Below are 22,393 nucleotides of genomic sequence, written 5' to 3'. Positions count from 1 at the left end.
GACAGTGCACATAACCACAGACACCGTGTCATTTTTTAATTAAAATATCAGTAATATTACAGTAGTTCTACTGCAGTCACAGTGATTATGACATTAAACAAAGTCATTAATCCAGGACAGGGTGGTGGTTAAAGTAGAGGTGCCCTCTGTTCTGTTTGTCTTGTGCATCTTCGTCTTTCCTCCTTCTCTGCAGAGAGATTGCGTGTCTTGGATGCTGCAGAGAGATTGGTGAAGGTAAACAAATTTAAGCAGGATACAGTTCTGTTGATTATCCTGTTCCTTCAAAATAAAATATAACAGAGTGGATATTTTCTGCAGCGCAATGACAAGGACAGAATTTGTTTTTGGCTGAACCGCAACAGCTGGACCAGACCTATAATCGCCAGCGTCCATGACTGACTGAGTGAGTGATAAGAGTTGAGTGATCAAGTTACACCATTGATTAGTTCAATGTCACGAGACTGAGTCATGAAGTCACAGTCTTTGTCTTTTACTGATATGTTAGGTGATGTTGTCCGGTGACGTCGTGGTTATAAAAACAGGTGGTGACTGCGAGTTAACATGTAGTCTTGATGGGCTGCGTCACTGTTTCAGACTTGTTCCGTTGTCATGACAACAGAAACAGAAAAAAAGGTGTCATTGAGAACAGCTTTACTGTGAATTTGACTGTATTACAATACTGTATATGTGATACTAGGACCATATACTTGGGTTCGGCCTAGCTTGTACAAACAAGAAAACGCAATGAATCACTACACCTTAACCAATCACAGCTCTTATTTTGAAAGCGTCGCCGGAAACGCTTTTCCCTCATTGCCGCTAACTTTTAACGGTCTTCGCTGCAGCCGTTGAGAGGAGGACTCGCAGCTCCTGCCCGCACTTCTCCAAATGCCACCGGACACCGACAGCGGCCTCGGACTGGACGGACGGATACACAGCGGGACCGCGACGCACGGGACTCACCGGGAACATGGCGGCGGGAACAACGACCTGCATGCTACCGTAGCGACGATATAACCGAGGCTGGTGGGCTGGTAACGGAGGAGCATCACTTCACACAGGTCAGCGAATAACAGCGTAACACCGGAGATAAGCTAAAGATAGATAAAACAGATTAACATATCTATCTATTATCTATCTATCTATCGATCTATCTATCTATTCATCTATCTATCATGTTGTAATGATCCTGTGGTGAGTTGATGGCCTTTCTATGACATATCCACTGTGTCTCATCTGTGCAGCCTACATATATATTACATTCATTAAATGCTGTGATTCACTAACTATTATATATAGTCTGCCATATATACAATTATAAATACTGGCATAAAATACAGAATTGATTTAGTACCACTTCGTGATGAGGCACCAAGGCTTTATAAGCAGTAACTAACGGCTTTATTAATGGTTAATGAATCATTTACTAATGTTTTATATATCAGTTATAAGCCATTAATAAGAACAACCTTTGGGTTGCCAGGTTCTGGAGACACTTTGTCTTTTTATTTCTTTAATTAATTAGTGCGATGTCCCCAGGAGACTGTTTGACTGCTGAGCTTCCTGTTGCGGGACATCCGGACCAAAATCCTTTTATGAACAGTTGGTAACATTTACATGTGGTGACTCATCATATAACTATTTATTAACTTATACATAAAGTTAGGGCTTCAACTATGGATTATGTTCATTTTGTGCAAAAAAAAAAAAAAAAGTCAGAAAATAGTGAAAAATGTTTCCGAGTCCAGTTTGACGCCTTCACATGTTGTGTTTTCTCCAACCAGCAACTTCAAACCCAAAGATTAACTTTTACTATCATAGAGGACTAAAAAAATCAGATGATCGTGACGGTTGAGAAACTGGAAACATTAAATATTTGGGTTTTTTTTTTTATTTAAAGCTCCATATTTTCTTCTTCTTCTGTGTTTTATTTGAAGTGTTGAACCATCAGAAGATATAAAAACCATCTCAGTGTAGTTTCACATCTCCTCTCTCAGGCTTCTCTCTGGAGCTCTGGTAACAACAGGTTGGTGAGCCAATCAGAAGAGAGGAGGCTCTGAGTCTCTCTTCTGATTGGCTGACTGTTTTCTGAGTGATCCAATAAAAATACAGCAGATTTCAGATAAAACACTCCGAGAAACCAAATCCTGCAAGGTTTGGATGGTGGGCCCATGTGGGCGGGGCTTGGTGACTGCTTTGTTGTGACATCACAAAGTCTCAGTAGTGCTAACGGCTACTGCTTTATAATCAAATAACACATGGACATCTACCTTTATACGAAATGGGACTTTTAAACAATTATTGAAATAGTTATCAGTAAATTTTCTGCCAATTGATGAATCATTTCAACTCCACTTTTACTTGGTAGGTTATTTATTATATATTTTATGCAAAAATCTTGTATTATGTAAAGTACCTGAAGCTGTCAGATAAATTTTGTAAAATAAAAATATAAAATTGAAAAGAAAATACTCAGTTCAAGTACAAGGACCTGAGAATTGTACTGAGATACTGTATCTCAGTACAAGTGAGTAATGTACTTATTGTTAGTGATAGAACCAAAGTTTCTGTTTTTGGTTTTAGAAAAACTGATATTAGCTAAGTACAGTTTCTATGTGATGGACAAAATTCAGAGATGGTCCATTGCTTTAAATATCTCAGTGTCCTAATTAAATGTCATGGCTCATTTAAGATTTCCATTCAGCCTCCAGAGCTGTGTTTGTCCATGTAGAGAAATACTGTAGATCCACGTGTAGATTTTAAATCAGATCTTTTTGATGTGTTAGTCACAACAGTCGGAGGTTTGAAGAGTTGATTGATTGGAAAAGCTGCACCTGAAATTTCCGAGCTGAAAGTTAAAATGACAACCTGTGATTATCTGGCCTGTGGGGGAGCTGAGCAGATCACAACTCTGTATTGCAAGAATGACTCATTGTACAACAAATCTGCAAAATTACACAGTTTCCTTTCAACGTTGAAAACAAGAAGGAAAATAGAAGGAAACACAGGCTTTTGTTAAAGTGCCATCAGATTAATGTAAAGAGCTGCGTGTCTGAAACAGGCTGAAAAGAAAACAAGGAAATCTAATGATTATTTTCATCACGAAAAAAAAAAAAATGCATCTGATTCTGACATTTAAGAAGCTGTTTTGTCATTTTTGCTTGGAAATGCAAAAATGATAATCGATTACAAAAACAACTGCTGATTAATTCTCAGTTGGTTTGCTGCTGGTAGATGAGAAGCATCAGAGGGAACAGACGATGGACAGTGACTGCAGCTCTATCGTTTGCAATATAAAAACATTGGTCACATCAGATGCTGATAAACTAGAATGATTTTTAAATTATATACATTTCTCAGATATAACAGATATACCCTGAACACTCATGTTCACCTCCGGTTCTGTTCTGCAGCTCCTCTTTTTAAATGCAAGAACATTTTTAAGTCGTACGACATCTGGTAATCAGCTTTTATTCTTAAGTTGGTGAGGAGGAGTTCAAGGGAAGGATTTACAAAATATCACTTTTGGCAGTTTGATAAATGAGCTCATGAGTTTTAATCTGTGTGTGTGTGTGTGTGTGTGTGAGTGCGCACGCGGTCATCATCCCATGCAGAAATCTGACAGTGTGTATATATATATCTCCGTCCACAGAGGCGATGAGGGGAAACCTGAAGGCAGCAGCCCGTTTCTAAGCAACAACAACAGCAACACAGCGTGCGGTACCACACACCATGGGCTACAAGGTAACGTCATCACCCAACACCGGCAGCAAACTACACGGCAAACATCAGAGTCCGGGTGTAAAGTAAAAATCCACTCAGGTGGTTTCTCTCCTCAGAAGTGTGTGTGTTTCTGTGAGCGACGAATCTCCTGATGATTCACAGCCTCGACAGAAGTAACAGCTAATGACGGAGCATGATTCATTCACCGCACTGTGACTTATGCAGGTTTATCTACACTCTGATGCTTCAAAACATCTGGGAGACTTTTTGTTCATGACGTAAGGATTATTCACATTATCAGTAACAGCTCATTGCACAAATCTTAAACGTAGGTACAGAAGAAGAAAACGAGGCTATGGAGAACAAGAGAGAAAACAGCTTGACATTGTAGAGGAAAGGGAAATAAATTATAGTCTTAAGACGAGGTTCTTTGTGCACAACAAGAGTGAAAAGGGAAGAACAGCCACTTTTAAAGTCATATTACTGACCACAGACCTTATCCAGTTTCAGATAGTGTCAGTCATTAACGAACGTTACTGTGATCAGTTTATAGTCGTGCCTTTCGTACAGCTGGGATTTATCTACACAGTCTGCAGCTCCTGAAAAGAAAACAATAAATATTCAATTCAGTTCCTTCAAAACAGGCCTTAATATTTTAGATCAAAAATCAAAAATAACAAATGAATTAACTAAACTTTTAACGGGTTAATCCAGTCCAGGCCCTCAGCCCTCTGTTTGGACAGTGACAGTATAAACAGTCACTTCATCCACAGGCTGTTACAGGCGTGTAGCTCCCCATAAGAGATTAGTTGTATCACTAGCTATTTTATATACTGGAAACAGCTGGGAAGTACCAACACTAACTGTGATATTTACAATAAATTCATAAACTTCATAAATAATTGAGGCTTTGTTGTTGGTTTTCTGTCTTTGATCAGAACAAGAAAAAAGATTAAAAATGTCTTTAAAAGTCTTTAACCTGGAGAAAATGGCAGAAACCCTGTTTTGTCTTTGGAACCAGGACAAGTCAAGAAATGGGAGAAACAAACGAACCTTTGTCATGTGCACAGTTATGGACGGTTTGTACAGTTAAACGATAACATAATGAAAACATGATACTATAACACATGTATGTGGATAAAACAGGACTAATCTAATGAGTAATTATGATTTTAATTCAACTGAATAATCTCTGCGGGCTGTAATATAATATGTGGCTTTTCACTCTTTAATCACACAATAAGAAAAAGGTTGTTAACACAATTTTTCTAACTTCATGTTTGTCTCCCAGCACTGTACCCAGATCAGATCAGTCAATGAAACTCGGTTCACATATTCATGCAGCAGCAGGTCAAAATCTGAAGCGATCCAGTGAAATATTTCTGAACAGAGATTTAACTTGATTTTGATTCATGGGTAATTTCCCCCTGTGTTTATGTTTTTCTATTTCTGTGCTTGCTCCGTCTTTTCGTACCTACTGTGCTTGACCTATTTCTTCTTCTGCTGATAAGTGTTATCTTGTGATCTTACATCTACCACACACACATGCTAGATTGTTGTGTATGTGTCAGACCACAGAGCATGATTCTGGGTTTATTATTCTTCTGCGACAGCGGCAGTCAGAGCAGCAGCCATATTGTTTTCAGGTTTGTCCGTCCGTCTGTCTCGTTCTCGTGGACATGATATCTCAGCAACACGTCACCTCACAAACACTCACCAGGACTAAAGGATGAACTGATTCGATTTTGATTGGCAAAGGTCAAAGGTCAAGGTCACGGTAACCTCAAAAAACACGTTTTAGCCAAAATTCAAGACTTAACAGCAATTATGACAAAATTTCACACAAATGGTTCATATTTTCTCTGACTCTGGATAAACAGAGAAGTAACCTGAAACTGGTCTGAGTGGAGGAACTATTTCTATTTTTCCTGTTTTTGTTCAGTCATGATCTATAAATTTGTGCCGTAAAGAGAGAAGAAGACATTCAGCTGGGTGTGTGCTCTGACGGGCCGAGGCAGAAATGTCTCGCTGCTCCCGACAGCAGCCGACCAATCAACCTCTCTGTGGTTTGATTCAGAGCTTTGCTGCTGCTGACACATACATAACCATCTAACTCCCTCTCACGCTGCACGGCCAGATTAACACACACACACACACACACACACACACACACACACACACACACACACACACACACTGCAGAGACACACACTCCTACCTTTTAATCTTGAGTAGTTTATGGCCCCATAAGTCCATGCATAACACTCTCTCTCACACACACACCTCTGGCTGCCCGTGCGTTCGTGTGTGTGTGTGTGTGTGTGTGTGTGTGTGTGTGTGTGTGTGTGTGAAGGCAGGGGATTTAGGGTGACATCTTTAAGCAGATATCAGGCGACAACACCATCTGTCTGAAGCTCTGCAGCCTGCGGCACCGCAGTGATGCAAGCGTTACAGTCATCCATTCATTCATTCATTCACCCATTCATTTATTCATTCAGAGGAGAAGGAGGAGGAGCTGCCGGGCGCCACATCCTCCAGCGGTCTCGTCAGAGGTCCACAGCTGTAAATTCAGCCACATTTTGCAGGTGATTCACCTCTAATGTGCTGATTCTGATTCAAACCTGCAGACCTCAAGTATTTTGCTCACATTTAGCTGCTGGAGATGAAGAGAGGCTGTCTGCAGCTTCCTGCCACCACAGATCCATACTGATGATCAGCTTTTTACACCTTTTATAAGAAATACTTTAGGACACAATAAAAATATTAACGGATATTAAAGGGGTATTAAACATTATTGTTACATGAGGAAAAGAAAAGCAGAATAGAATAAAATAAAATAATTGCTCATTAATTTTCTGTTGTAGCAAAATACAAATTCAATTTCAACAGTTTCAGATTGATTCTGACATACCTAAGGATGGGTACCGGAACTTGTTATTAAACAGGCCCTGGGGCTAAATTTATCATTTATTATTTATTTATATTTATTTTATCTGTTCTTTTCTCAGTACTGGAGAAATGAAGAAAATAGATTTCCTGTTTGTTATTGAGACATAAAAGTTCTCTCACGCATTTTATCTCAGCAGCTCTGTTTCTGATTAAGACATTTATCTACAATGGAGAGAGAGAGAGACCTCACTCTCTGAAATGGAGCATCATCTGAACTGTTCAGAAATTCAGTTTCAGGTTCAGATCACTCAGAGCGGGGGGGGGGTGTGAAACAGACCTGTAGTAAATCATTGGGTATTACATTTGTTTTACATTTCCATCATTACAAAATCAGCCAGTAACAGTGATCTGTTCGAATCTTATAATAATTTAATACATATGAGAAAAAGAAACAATGGTATTTCTGTTCTTAATTTGTTTTTGTTTTTTTCTCTTACAAAATAACAAAAAGTATCAATAAAAGTCCTGTTAAAGGATCAATAAGAGTACTGTGAAAGCACTGGATCGATAACGGCATCGTTAAAGTACCCGATCGATAACAGCACTGTTAAAATACCGGATCGATAACTTGTATCTGTAAATATCTATTCGCTAATATCTCATCGATACCCATCCTTAGATATACCTGACTTCTTGGTCACTTAACTGTGATACAATAATAAATCCCATAAAGAAGCTCTCTAGGTTCTGGATTGGCTCCAGGTGGTCCAGCTGGGACCCGCCCCTCCAGGTAGAGTAAGTTAGCCCCCAGGTTTATCAGTTTCCCGGTCGACCCTGCGGCCGTCCGCCTGCACCTTTCCCAGACTATGAGGATCCGTTCCACCTTTCATGTTTCCAAGGTCAAGCCTGTCAGAGAAGTTAGAGTCAGAGTGAAATACAATATATAATATTTATTACGTTTGATAAACGCCAACGGGCAACGGTGTTTATAAACTGCAGCTCAACACGGATCAATGTGTAAATGCACCAAATGAAACTGGAGCTTCCCAGCAACAGCCTCTGTGGAGACCAGTACACACTGTATTAACATCACATAACACCATTTTAAAAGAAGTCAATGATCATGTAGTCCCTCAGTCAAGGTTGAGTTACAACTCTGGACTACCACAGGATGCATTGACATTGACTATTGATTTAATATTGAATTTAAAATGTTGAGCTGGGCGTCCTGGGACGTTTGGAAACACACCCCTGGTCAGATGATAACCACCATGTTACCACAGTGTAAATAGTGGGCGAGCCTGTTTGAACGGGGCGGATGCAGCTGATGACATGAATCATAAAGCTGCAGCCACAGAATCCATGATGGCATTGGTATACAGTCTTATCAGTGTCCATCCCTTCCTGCATTCCCCCCAGTTTTCTGTGCCAAGTCCTCTGTGGCTGGCAGATAATTAAATTGATGCTGGTTTGACTTGTAAGCCACCACAAGTCTTTCAAACAATCCAGTCGTTCCCTGATCTAGTTGAGTATTCCTCGGGTACGACTGACTGACATCTATCCCAGGGTGACACAGGCCTGGTGACAGACATCCACCAAACGGTTCAAAGGTCAGAGATTGAATTAAATGTGTGATTTTGTTCATTAAAGAGGGAGTGGAAGGATGGGAGGAAACTGCTCCTTCCTCCAATTGAACTGAAGTGGAAACAGCTGTTTCCTCCAGCAGTCTTTATTTTCTGAGATGAATCGCTGAAATCTTTTCCGTCTATTCTGTCGCTTTGTTTTATTTCAGCTTCCAGTACAAATGGTGCATTGACAGACTGAACTGGTCTCAGAGGATCCAGTTCGATAATCTCAACAAAATAAGCCACTGAACTTTTTTTTCTCAAGTCACATTCCTGAAAACAGAAGCCACTGAAAACTGTGGCACGTCCGTTCACGGATGAATCTTCTTGACTTCGGTGATTCGATATCTCAGGAACTCCTCAAGCGAACAACTTAAAATTTGTAAACACGTTGTTGACCTCTTGAATGTGATATCTCAAGACGGCCCTGATGGAAGTTCTTCAGATTTGGCCGAAACAGTCACTTGGACTCGAGGATGAACTGGTTAGAATTTGGTGGTCAAAGGTCAAAGGTCAAGGTCATAGAACAGAAAGGGATGTTGTAACTATATTTACTGCTACTTGACTGGTAGGTATGTTTGGTAGTTAATGTTTTATAGCACCTGTTTGAAGTACCTGCCTGAGGGGAGGAGCTTAGACAGATGGTGTGTTATGTCTTCTATGTTTAAAAAAGAGAAATCCAGTATCTGGATCAGCTTTAGTTGCCACTGTGGCTCTTGATGGAAAGATAGTTTAAATCAAACTGCTGTTGTTGGTCATGTAGCTCAGTGTGCAGCTGGCTGCTGTATATTCTGCCCCTGGCTCTGCACAGCTGCTGACTGTAATGGAATAACACAGCAGGAACATATTGATTGTATAAGTTCTCTGCACTCGAACGCAGCAAAATGGGCAGTCGTGTATGTTTGTGTTCTATAGGGTCGGATATGGATCAGATTGATTCCTGTTGTCTACTCCATGTTGTGTCACAGCAGCAAGAGCTCCATAAACTCAGCACAGGATCTATGGTTGGTTAATGTTCAGGTTTAATCAGCTTATCTTGTCTTGCTACTTCCTCCGACTCCTCCCGGGGGATCCCAATGTGTTGCCAGGCCAGATGTGGCACAAACAGGCAGCCAGCAGAGCTCAGAAAGATGGAAGTGCACGACTCCACGTTTGAGAAAGAAATGTCAAGAAAGTTGTCGTGAAAGCAGGAATCACATCAACCCGATTTATGGACATTCATTCACAAAGGACAGGGAGTAATCACGCTGAATCTAAATATGCGTGTCTCGTGCACCTGAGTTTATATTTGTCGGAGGTATGACTCAAAGAAGTTGTAAATTTTTGACTCAACACCCAAACTACCACTGTGTTTTTAGATCAGCTCGTTGCACCTGTGCCTCTCACCTGCTGCAGCATCAACAGGACAGAACTTAAACCCTCAGAACAACCTTTATGTATTTAGCTCCATAACCGTTAAGGCTCTAAGATAAATAAATCATTATTAATATTCTTTTATTTCTTGTTTTTTCACTGTGAAAAATTCATGTTACTGCACCTTTCATTTCTTCTTCTCCTTCACAGTATTGTCCGTGCTCATTGTTATTCCCCCAGATGTGCTAAAGCCAGACTTTTCACCGGCCTCCGTTACTTACACTAAACGTGACTCACAGTTGGATCAAATGCAAAAGCATCGTGGGATAAATGCCAGCAACTGATGCCTCTTTGGCTTCAGCTTCTCTAATGCACTTCCCCCCATGTCCCTCTCAATGTACTCTCTGTCTCTCTCTCTTTTTATCATTGTCTTTAGGCCTCTCGTCCCGCCTTCCCTCCTCTTTTTCTATCTGGCTTGTCCTCTGATGAATCGAGCCCCCCCCCCCCCCCCCCCACACACACTCTTTCTCCCTGATTTCACCCATCACCCGGGGCAGTGATGGCATGTTCCTGCGCCCTTACTCTTCTTTCTTGTTTCACTCAGTCTCTCACAGTATCAGAAACAGCGATTCAGTGATTCAAATTCAAATTACATTATTGAATCTTTATCTCACAACAGACAAAACGACACATTCACACACAGGTAGATAAAATACATTAGAAAAATACAAAAACATTAAACATGTGTGAAGCGCTTGAGCGTCAGGGTTTAAGTGTGGAACAGCCTCCGGATCTGGGCCGTTCCTGGGCCGAGATGTCCTGCACTTCAGACTTCACATTGTCTTGATGTTTCATATTTTAATAAACAGACATCAGACGCACATCAAACAACCCAAACAAACTGTGTCGCCATACGCTTTTCTTGTATGTGTGTGTGTGTGTGTGTGTGTGTGTGTGTGTGTGTTTGTATTTGTTTCATCTTGTGTTTGAAGGAAGTACTGTCTTGAAAGGGCCGGTTCAAATCACAAACAAAATAATTGTTATTATTAAACATGAGGATATGGAGAAACATTCATAAACAGTCTGTTCTAAAATACACCAGGAGTGTATTTATGCTAACCAGCTAGCTCCAGTCTGCCTGAAGACGTAGCTGCTCAGAGGACGTATTATAACCTCTTGTATTATTAAGACAACAGTATCTGAAACACCATCTGCTCCTGGCAAGAAACCTTGATCGGCAGTTGGTAAAATAGCCCCTTTAATTATTGATTTTCATGAAACAGTGACAAGACTGGGAGGAAATGAACATATTAGATCAGATCAATCACGTATTGACGTGTTAATACTTATACAGAAAAACTCTGGTTGAGTTCTGGTGGATCTGTTACCAAGTTATTCATGTAATCAATATTAATTAGCAGTCAACAGCTGCTATGACCATCTAAACGTTTTGTACACTGATCTTTGTTAAGAAAACAGGATGACAGATTCCGCACTTTATCGAATCTCACAACAGAGTCGATTGTCGGTGCAACTAAATCGCTGCAGTGCGGAGCCGGCTGTCAGTGAGGAGGGCGGCGCTGTAACACGAGCAGGCTGATCTGAGTGCAGTAAAGAAAGGATCACTTTTTACTTCAGCTGATAACTCGTCCATCGGCCCCAATACCAACATCAGCTCTTTTGTTTAGACCTCGGTTATTTCAGGTCATGTTCTGATTAGGAGTTCATCCAAATGTCAGTGATCTGAAGAGCTTCGGTGCTTACTCTTGTTTTTCCTCTGTCGTCCATTACACTCAGACCCATCTTGTATGGGGGTGGGGTCGGGTCCTGTCGACCCACTTCCTCAGGCAGAAAACAGTTCACAATAACTATAAGAGCTGCCAACAAGTCATTTCTAATACTGCAGCAGTTAAAATCTAATTTGCACACACACTAATTAAAAGCAGAATTGTTATATTAGGATAAAGACACATTCAAATACTTAAGGAGGTACATTAAAGAGCTGCTGTCTAATACGAACAGCAGGAAAACGTTCTTTTTATTCAAAAATATGAACTTTCAAACTTTCAAAATGACAAAATATATACAGTATGTTTAATCTATAATGATCATATTTTAGGATTGCACTCAAAATACTTGAAAAACTCAGGATTTATTGGGTGTTTGGCTCATTTTATCAGTTGAATTTACTTCAGAGACTCTGATGAACTTATCTGGACAGCGGCCTGAGGATGTGTGTTTCCTCTGCAGATCCCCGGGGCGGCGATGGACAGAGTTAGCCTGCTGTGGCGTCTGAGGCGTCGGGCTCGCCGCGGAGCGGTCTGCATGGCCTTCTTCTGCATCTGCATGGCTCTGCTCTACGCCCTGTGTGCCGAAAACAGCGTGCCCGTCACCGACGCAATCTTTGGGGTGCGGGCGCGAACCCGGGCTCAGCCTCGTGCACACTCTGTCATTAAGGTCTGTCACCTGTCACGTTGGCTGGGTTAACCGCCGGGTCACCTGCTAAATATCACAACAGTTACGAGGGATTCCCCAAAATGTTTTTACCTCTCGTCCTAAAAGTGAAACCAAAAATGTGTGAGCACTTGTCACTGTAATCCATCCCTTCCACAGGTGCTGCGAGGAGGAGCCAAGCCCATGTACATCGACCCTCAGAAGCTCCCAGGTGTCATCCCAGGTGATCCTCACCGTCCAATCCCTGTCCTCTCCTCTCCGAACCACACCCACGAAGGCGGGGACCTGCCATCGAAGCGGAAGTCGAGAGAGCGGGAGCCCTCCGGGTTTCTCGCTCATCTGCTGCCACGCCCCTTCACGCGTGCACTGGAGACCCTGTTCGGAGGCCGGCGGAGGGGGGAGCTGAGCGGCAAAGGCGGGGACGCGGAGTTCTTCGGACCCAACGGTCCTCTGGGAGAGGTGTGGGACGATGAGATGTCCAGTAGCATGCTGGGAAGCAGACTGAGGAGGGTTGTGCAGAACTATCAGGTGAGAGTAAATGTATTGTCTTCAGATTTCTGATATTGCACCAAAGTACCAATAACATGGATATTAACGCAAGTAAGTAGTGGGAGTCTATATTACCCACAATGCAACTCGACCAGGGACGGATTGGTGTCAGGTTTGTTATGTTTGTCAGTAGCAGCTAACGTAGCCGGGAGCCTCTATGTCTTTCTAACTGTCTTCAGTTTTCAGATCAAACCAACGCTGCCTGAAATCTGTGACGTTTCCTTTTACTGTCGGGATTTTAATATTTGAGTAAATTCAAACATTATTTTTAATCAATTGTTTTGTTTTTTGTCCATAATCCACGTCTGTATCTGATTTCCTTCCAGGCGATGAATAAATATGGAGTTGAGGTTTCCGGCCCCGGTGGTGTGTCCAGCAGACCGAAGCTGAGCGGCCCTGAGCTTCTCTGCCAACTGAAGGACAAGGTAGAGGTCACGACTTTGACCCCTGACCTCCAGCCCTTCTCGTCATTGCCCTGGGCCACACAACTGCCGCCAAAGTCGCTGACCGCTGACCTCGGGCCGTACAAGAGCTGCGCCGTGGTGTCATCGGCGGGGTCGCTCCGCTACTCCGGACTTGGCAAAGAGATAGGTGAGATATTTTTAAACGGACGTTTAAACACAATAAAACACAATGAAAGAAATGAATCTGCTGCACTGAGCTTTCAGAAACCTGTTTTAAATGTCAGACAGAGACGGCTGCTGCTCACCAATGTCACCATAAATTTGTAATTTCCCCCCAAAAAAAAAAAAAAAAATATATATATATATATATATATATATATATATATATATATATATTTTTTTTTTTTTTTTTTGTGAGATAGTTAAAGCTGGACCGTGGAGTCGATCCACTGCTGCTGCTCTGTTGCTCGGGAGCCACAGGGATTTTGGTTTGTTACCTCTTGGTTGCCAAGATGTCCAAAATTAAAAAATGAACACCTGCAGCTCAGTTTGTCACAGCTGACCTTTTCCATTCAGTGAGTCCTAATTTCACGCTGTGTCTCTGCTGCCGCTGCACCCAGTCTTCTGTGACTCTTTATTCTTAAGAAGGATATTTAAATCTTTGAGGAAACATCTGGGCCTTTTCATTTTCACATGTACTGTGTGTTCGTTTTTTTGACGTGTTAATTACAGATGCAGAAACACAAAATGTGTCACATCAGCAGCTCAGGCTTCACTTCCTCTAAAAGTGTCTATGTGCTTATGTGAAATTACAGACTCTCATGACGCTGTGCTGCGCTTCAACGCTGCGCCCACCACTGGCTACGAGAAGGACGTCGGCTCCAAAACAACCATTCGCCTCATCAACTCACAGGTGAACACTAAATAAAGCCACAGCAGCTGTGAGTGAGTGAGTGAGTGAGTGAGTGAGTGTCATTAACCCTCGAACCCTCACTGACATTTGCATCAAATGTTCAGATGGAAAAAAAACAAAAACAAATAAAGATACTGGAGCTGCGTCTCTGATGAACAGGTTCTCATTAAGTAAAAGTAAAAAATAATCATACATCAGTTAAAACGACGCAAGATTGTACTTTCACCATCATTTTGAAGCATATCATCATCATCATAACAATTTATACCTGGAACCACCTGGATTCCTGTCTGATCTGACGGAGCCTGTGAGGAAGAATAAGATAAACTGAACAAATCCAAAGACTGGAGCCTGTAACTGAAGAGCTGAACTAAGGGTCTGAAGACTTTTGTAAATGAGATGTGATTCTTGATAAATTTGCAAAAATTTCTAAAAATAGTTTTTAACCTGGTCATCATGGATTATTGCTATAGATTGACAAACAAGTGATTCTATCCATTTGAAATTAAATCTACAACACAGTAAAGTGTGTAAAAAAAGTGCTGTGGAACAGAAACTATTAATCATCATGTCAGTTAAAGAAACAGTTTAGCCTTTTGTCTGTTGGGTGCTTTCCAAAAGATAAACTCATAAAAGCAAAACTACTTTGTGGAATGTGTTTTAAAGCGGAGGGTTAGCGTCGCATAGAAACTGGCATCGGCTCTGTCTGTCCCTCATAGATACAAACCAGTCAGTTTAATCTGCACACAAACAGAAATGTACCACAGCCTGTGGTTTTAGGGTGGATCATGTGCTGGTAACAGTTTTCAGCTGGAAACATTTCCCAAAAAACTTCAGGACCAAATTGTCTGTAAAACAAAACCTTTAACTGATGCATTGATAGATTAATCAGTAGATGAATCAATATGAAGGAAAAAACATTAACCACAGTCCTGTAAACACGAGGACAGGAACACATTCTTTATATGTGATACTATATTTGTGCGGTGGGTATTTTAATCCGCACATATGAACTCATGCTGACAGTCCTGGGAGGACGCAGCTGACCTGTTGCTATGGTAACCATTGGGTGTTAACTATTTTTGTCCTCATGTGTGCACGTGATTAAAAAAAAAAAGAATGAAGCGCTCATGTGTACATGTATAACTCTAACTGTGATAGAAGAGCGGCGCACAGAGCAGGAACGAAGGGCTCTTGTTTTAAACTGTAATCTGTGGGTGGCAGCGAGGCTGGAGAGGTCGATCTCAGCTGGGCCGGGGGAGTTTGACAGGTGAGCGTAGCAGCAGTGGAGATGAGCTGTTTGTGGGTGTTTGTGTTGCTTGTGGGTGCTGTTTTCACATGTAAAGTTTTACAGTGAAAACTCACTACAACAGAAAAATTTGGCAGCAGGACTTGAACACTTCTTGAATCATCTCCAGTATTCAAACCAGTCAGCTGTGGATTTATGTTCATATTGTTTCGTCCGTTACCTGAAAGGCGTTTTGTCACTTTGATCTCACTGAACACATCAGGGGTTTGAGGAAACTGTTTGTGCTGGCACAACGTTGGGCCAAGTGTGGCAATCCAGATATGACTGTGTGTGCAACAGCCGCTCCCACGACTTCATCAACTGCCACATGAGATTTTAACATCTGAACACTGTCACAGTTTAAGAACTGCCTCTCGATGGATCATATAGAAACTGTAAATATAATGAATTCGGTTTTCAAGTGAATGTTTATGTGTCTACAGGTGATGGCATCTGATGACCATCGTTTCCTGTCCAGTTCTCTGTACAGCTCAGGTGTTCTGGTGGCCTGGGACCCCGCCCCCTTTTCAGCTGATCTCACTCAGGTGATGTTCACATACTGCACACACAGGAAACAAGCTACAGGGTCACGATGGGTTGTTTTATAACGATTAATGAACGTCGTTGATGAACCAGCGCTACAAACTAACCGCAGCAGCACTGACTGACCGACTGAGTGATCATATTTCCACCACTTCTCAGCCGAGAGCTGAACCTCGGTCTACCGAGCCGCTCTGGTATCCCGGCTGTTCGGGAACTGCAGGGAAGAGGAAGAGCGCTTCCAATACACTGAGCCTCACCTCCAAGCAGAGAGAGCAGGAGAGAGGGAGGGAGAGAGAGAAGTCATCGCTAACGAGGCTTTGTACTAACGAGTATGATCAACTCTACATATCAAACAGAGCGAGTTAGACATGAAGACCTGCCTCTAATAAAAGTCTGTGACGTTCTGGAGTTGAAGTAAATAAAGATGAAACTAGTCGGTCCCTCCAGAAAGTCCTGATGTCGCGATCCCAATAATTAACGCAAATTCAACCAATCCCTTTGAATTCTGTGCTGGACATTTAATGTGTATTGATTGATTTCCAAACGATTCCCCCCCCACCCCACAGTGGTACAACAGGACAGACTACCCCATCTTCATCCAGTACCAGAGATACCGGAGGCTTCACCCTCTGCAGCCCTTCTACATCCTGCATCCTCGCTTCGAGTGGCAGGTCTGGCAAAGAATACAAGACAACATGGCCGAACCCATCCAGAGGAACCCGCCGTCATCCGGCTTCCTCGGTACGTGAAACATGGGCTCCGTCACCACTTCCTGTTTACTCTGATAACTCATGATGTATCCGGTGCACACCAGTAGATAGTCTTCTGGTTAAAGCTGCATCTGTTATGAGTTAAACTTATTATTTAGTTTTTTATTTATTGTCACAGCTGCATGATGGGATTCATTCTACAAACAAATCACTTTGATCACTTTCTGGAGCTTTAAAGAATGTATACTCAGTCACTTAGAATTAAGTCATTAATTTGACCTCAGTTTACTGAAGTCAGTGACTCCTGTGACATCACACCTCTTCTCCTTTTGTGTCCTTCGCAGGCACCGTCCTCATGATGTCTCTGTGCGAGGTGGTGCACGTTTACGAGTTCCTGCCGTCGCGGAGGAAGACGGAGCTCTGCCATTACTACCAGCGTTTTTACGACGCCGCCTGCACGCTCGGCGCCTACCACCCCCTCCTGTATGAGAAGAACCTGGTCAAACGCATGAACCAGGGCTCCGACCGAGACATCTTCACCCACGGACGCATCACACTGCCTGGGTTCAGCAAGGTGAACTGCACCCAGGCTGCCGGAGGTTCACCGGGCCACTGACTGAGAGGAGCGGTGAAGCTCTCTCTCACACACACACACACACACACACACACACACACACACACACACACACACACACACACGATGCAAAGCAGAACCCTGCATGAAGAAGACGACGAGGACAGACGCATGAAAACATTCTCACTGCCGAACAAAATGAACGCTGTGCCACTCACTATAAATATTACATGTTGTTACCACACTGTAAACACTGAACACACACACACACACACACACACACACATATACACACTGGAGTCCAATCAACTGATAGATGTGCCTGCTGTTCACACATTCATATTCCACTGATCATTTTCATCCATGAAGCCTAAACTAAGACAAAGACAGAGTCTGAACCAGTGAGATGAGCAATCCTGCCCTCACACCTTCACCTCCATGTTTGACTTTTACTTTGAAAAGCTGCTCTTCCTTTGTTGGATGTTTGGACGACAGCAGCTTCACACTGAGCTCTGTTGTTCAGGCAGGAGGTGAAGTTTGGGTTTTTCACTGCCGACGCTGCTTCCTCCCTGTGAACATGTGATCACGCTGAGGACCAATCAGATTTAGTTCATAAAGACTCACACCGTGTGAAAAACACAGAATCTGCAGCTGCTTTTCTTGGCCCATGTGGGGGATTTTTCACTTCCCTGTTTTCAGGGCCTGAAAATCCCTCTTCCTGTGTCGTGTCCACCAGGGTTTAAACTGTGATGTGCGAGGAAGTTTGATGCCGTACGACAAAATAAATTCAGTTCACCTTCATTATACTGATGAACTTTCAGATCTCAAACTAAATCCAACTTTTCTAAACGACCAGAAACCCTGAAAGAAAAGATTGAACATTTTATTTTTATTTGATGTATTTATTTATTTATGTGTTTGTTTATTTATTTATTGGTAATTTGGGTGAAGTCGCCCTTTACTCCATGAAACAAAGTCAAAAAGACACAAACACAAAGCGACTTGAACTGAAAATTAAAATGTAGCAACAGGTTTGATTTTTAGGTTTAAGGTGAGACGCTGAGTTTAACCCCTGGTGTCCACGACCGCACCAGACACAGAATAAACATCCTGAAAATGGAAGTGAACTCAAACTATTATAGAAGATAAAATAGTGAAACTATGGAAATGTGCTTTTAAACCAGGTGGTTACAAGAGTCACAGAACTTAACGACAGCTTCTGCTTCTGCTTCTGTTTACTGTTCAGTTTAATAGACCTGGTGTGATGATCGATAAATCTGAGGCAGGAACAACTACAGTGTTTTCATTTTAAGCATCACTTTAAGCTTCACAGTGTGAATGAGTCATTTTCTGCCAAATATGTTTTACAGTAAGAAAAACTGCTCGTAGCGCTCGCTAGCTAACTGCTAACATACAAAACATAAAATATTCTTTTGTTTTATAAAGTTACAGGTTATGTGTTGTAAAGTTCCTGTGGTGGAAAGTGATGATGATGATGATGATGATGATGATGATGGTCTGGAAATTCCCACCTGTGTCTGTGAAGCTGAAATCCTGGTCCATCATCTCACCTGACTGGAAAACACAACAGGAGGACACTGCTCCTTTAAGAAACGTGCGGAGGGCAGGTGTAAAGACCACACACACACACACACACACACACACACACACACACACACCTGTTCATTGAAGAAAATACTGCCTGCAGACGACTCGACTCCCGACCTCCCACCTTCTGTCACCAGTGACCCATTAGACTTTCCCTTCAACAGACTCAAACACATTTTGTACTCGCTCTGTCGACCCTGTGACGACCTGCTCCCACTGCTCTTTTTATAGCCCTAGCACAGTGTGTATATATTATCACAGTGATGCCCCGGAGGACGCTCTGTAGTGTGATTCTGTGACTCGGCACGAAGCAGATCAGAGTTTTAATTCTACAAACCTTCATGAGACGCAGATCTGTTCAGAAAAAATGGACGACATGTTTGTAGCTTTTTTATTTGATTTTTCAGATATAACAGAGATACAGTTTTTTTTTTGTGAGAAACAAGTTAACGTGAAATATTTCTTGTTAAAACTGAATCATTTGGTTTCCAATAATGTAAAAAATATCTTCTTGGAACACAAAACAGATCTCGCAAAAGTTTCTCAATATGAGTCGTTAGCATGAATGAAATTCCTGTCGATGTCTCAGACGTCACACGACGTCATGATGTTCCCACGGTGGGGAAAAAAACTTCCACCAATCAGTGGGATGTTGAGAAGGTTTTTATGTCATTAAGTAACGTCCAGGACGCGGCTGATGCTAACTAAGCAGAGGGAGGCCGCACGCGCAAATATTTTTTTATCTCGTTATATCGAGATAACAAGCTTTGTTATCTTTAGATAAATAAAAACATTTGTGAGTGTGACCTTCCTCGGCTTCTGTAGCTTCCATCATTTCACTGGCTGGTTTAAACTCATTCTCTCTGGCAGAGCAGTTTTATTCTTACAGCTGGAGTTAGTGGAGGAGAGGAGCTGATATCTTTAAAAGTTAAAATGTCTAAATGAAAGATAGAAGGAAATGATCACAGCTCCCACAAGGATTCCTTCTCCTCTGTTTAAATTCTCCAACTGTGACGTGTAATGTTTGAGGAAGTAAAGCTCCTGCCTGTTGTGTTGCCAGTGTTGTCACAGTAGAGAGCGACCTCGGGGCACTCTGACTTTTACTCTGCTGTTACTGACGCATGTGAACCAGCTGTAAAACCTTTTCTCCAAACTAGTGTAGCAACAGGAGAAAAAACAATCTAACTACATCTCTGATTAACACAGAGATTAACCGCATGGCTCGAACGCATCGTTTTTTGTTGTTTCTTTTTCTCACAGAAGGCGACCGCTGATGTGAAACATGGTTATTGTTATCGGTGTCATCACATGTGAGCCAGGTCAGGTGCATGCAAACAGAGACAATGAGCCTGGATTAGACAGAGTGGATGGATTAAACTGGATTATCAAATCCCAGGCAGAGTCCCAGACTCATTGCTCGTCGATATGTTTTGGTTATTTGATTAATTGCAGATTTGTTCAGGAAACTGAACTGAGGTCAGATAAAGCTGGGCAGACACTGTGTGATGATCTTGTGTGGTGTTTTAATCTCCCTTTCTGCGCAACCACAACAAACAGCTTCTCTTCCTGCAGAAAACACAGACAGAAAAATGCAAAACGTAACATGGATCTGATGATGGCGAGATGCAAACAAGAGTCAAATGTTGATCCAAATGAACAAATTCAAACCAAATCCAGTAACTTTTCCACTTCTGCCAAATGTTAAAACCTTTTATTGATTCATTTTTTAAACGTCCCGTGTTCCCGCTCTTGTAACTTTGTAAACAAATGGATGGAAATGCACTTTGTTTGGTTTCTTTTAAAAGTCAACCAGAGAGGAGCCTCTTTTCTGATTGGCTGACTGTTTTCTGAGTGATCCAATAAGAATATAGCAGATTTCAGGTAAAAACACTCAGAGAAACCAAGGTTTGGATGGTGGGTCCAGGTGGGCGGGGCTTGGTGACTGCTTTGTTGTCACATCACAAAGTTCCAGAAGTCCTGACGGCTGGTTTTAAGGCTCAGTTTCTGAATACAGGCTGTGTGCATTTCTCTGTGGACTGAGGCTTTGATACTTTCACAGTATTAATATAGAAGCTAAAGCTGATCTATAATCACACTACACATGGACACAGACCTTTACACTGGAGGAGCTTTAAATTGCACAGTGTCCACCCGGCTTCATGTAGCTGCCTTGACTTGTCGTGAACGCCTGTGTTTATTATTTTAATTTATATTGTGCTGCACATTCCTAAACAAAGATGTGTTTAATCAGATTACCACAAACTACCTGACACAGAAAGCCTCCTGGGAACTGCAGGTGTTAATCTGAACTGGTTGTACTGGTTGTACTGGTTGTACTGGTTGGTTTCTGAACGAATCAAGAGCTCGAGCTCAAGTCTCCCAAGAAACCCCGCCGCTCCGCTGTTGTTTTTCTACTCATTTCAGCCTCATGTTTTTTTACCAGAACTTGTATTGTTTATTCAGGAGGCGAAACACTTGAATAATTGATGTCATTGCGTTTCAGAGGAGAACATTTTCTCCCTATGCAGTTGCACTCTCGTCCCAACTCCTGCTCATTTAATTTCAGCCGTCACCGACAGTTTATGTGAAAGCTGTTGACATTTTTATTTCAGCTTACAGATGCACTTTGCCTTTGCTTTGCCTTTCCCCTCTTGGTTTCTGAGAAGGTTGGTTGCTAAGCTGTTTTATTGTGGTTTCATGCAGTTAATGTATTTCTGTGGCACTGAACACTTGTCAGTTGATATGAGAACAAAAATATCCTAGAAACATACAACTGATCGTAGTGAGCGTTTCATATCGATGGCAGGACATGAACAACATGTTAAAGCTCGAGTTCAGTTTTCCTGAAGTGTAAATGCCAAATATACAGTTTGCTTGTTCCTAAGTGAGTCCACATTTTTAACTTGTGTTATTTCTATTAAATGTTATTTGGGCTACATGATGTAAAACCTGTGTAATAATTTTATACAGTGGTTCCCAACCTGAGGGGTTCAGGATCCTCAATAGGGTGTAATTTCCGGCATCTGGCATCAGCTGCTCTTTTCTTCGTAGTGGATGAACCTGCAGAAATGACTCAGGGCTGAAAAAGTCCACAACCCTCTACAACTCTAAATAATGTAAATAATAAATAGATCATTTACATATACGTCTCCTGCCACTGATCATCAATCAGAGATAATGCAGTAAAAGACGGATTTTTTTATTACACTTAAAAAGATTAAGTTACCTTTAGTTGCCATTTTTAAGTTAGAACAACTTCATAAAATGAAGTAAACACAATGCTGCATGTATCAGGCTGTTAATGTTCCAATCAGCATCTGGTTCTGTTGGATGATATTATTATTATTATTATTATTATTATTATTATTATTATTACTGTGTTTTGTATATTCCTCATTGTGTTACAAGTGTTTACACAATGTTTGGTTAATGACTTTATGTTCCAGGTGGTGCGTCAGCCATTTAGTCTGTCAAAGGAGGATGAAGTGAAACACCTCTGGATGTTCGGATGCAGAAAATACGTGTATTTAAAACTTTAAAACTGAGGCCATAGATCAATAAAGAACTGAAATCAAAAGGACTCTGGAAATCATTTGTAAAGAGTCTCAAGTAAAAAGAGACTTATGCAAAGGATATACAGAAAGTTATCAACATAAATAAAAACAAGTCAAACAAAGAAAGTCAGTGAAATACAATGTATGTAATTCCTTTTTATGTTTGCATTTACTTTCCATAAACTGTACACAGAGGAGGATGGGAT

General features: G+C 41.6%; 1 protein-coding gene across 4 annotated transcripts; it reads left to right on the top strand.

Moving 5' to 3' along the window:
* The first annotated feature begins 291 nt into the window (after nt 1–291).
* st6gal1 (ST6 beta-galactosamide alpha-2,6-sialyltranferase 1) lies at nt 292–21,778 on the top strand. 4 transcript variants are annotated; one of them, XM_056396966.1, is made up of 11 exons: nt 292–403; nt 846–1,061; nt 3,653–3,744; nt 6,222–6,308; nt 11,841–12,047; nt 12,204–12,572; nt 12,920–13,184; nt 13,813–13,910; nt 15,642–15,743; nt 16,308–16,482; nt 16,796–21,778. In XM_056396966.1, the coding sequence occupies exons 3-11, from the start codon at nt 3,733–3,735 to the stop codon at nt 17,065–17,067; spliced, it is 1,587 nt and encodes a 528-aa protein (XP_056252941.1). In that variant the 5' UTR covers nt 292–403; nt 846–1,061; nt 3,653–3,732; the 3' UTR covers nt 17,068–21,778. The 4 variants fall into 4 exon arrangements, with proteins under 4 accessions (XP_056252941.1, XP_056252943.1, XP_056252942.1 ...); XM_056396967.1 differs by having other exon boundaries at nt 398–416; XM_056396968.1 differs by lacking the exon at nt 6,222–6,308 and having other exon boundaries at nt 294–403.
* Nucleotides 21,779–22,393: the final 615 nt, after the last annotated feature.

The sequence above is a fragment of the Seriola aureovittata genome, chromosome 15, assembly GCF_021018895.1.
Source record: "Seriola aureovittata isolate HTS-2021-v1 ecotype China chromosome 15, ASM2101889v1, whole genome shotgun sequence".
In the NCBI taxonomy this organism is placed as follows: Eukaryota; Metazoa; Chordata; class Actinopteri; order Carangiformes; family Carangidae; genus Seriola; species Seriola aureovittata.
This window is presented reverse-complemented; position numbering and strand designations above follow the sequence as displayed.

Coding starts and splice junctions, on each gene's coding strand:
- st6gal1 (XM_056396966.1), top strand. Junction 13,185..13,812: donor CGGACTTGGCAAAGAGATAG/GTGAGATATTTT, acceptor GTGAAATTACAG/ACTCTCATGACGCTGTGCTG. Junction 13,911..15,641: donor TTCGCCTCATCAACTCACAG/GTGAACACTAAA, acceptor ATGTGTCTACAG/GTGATGGCATCTGATGACCA.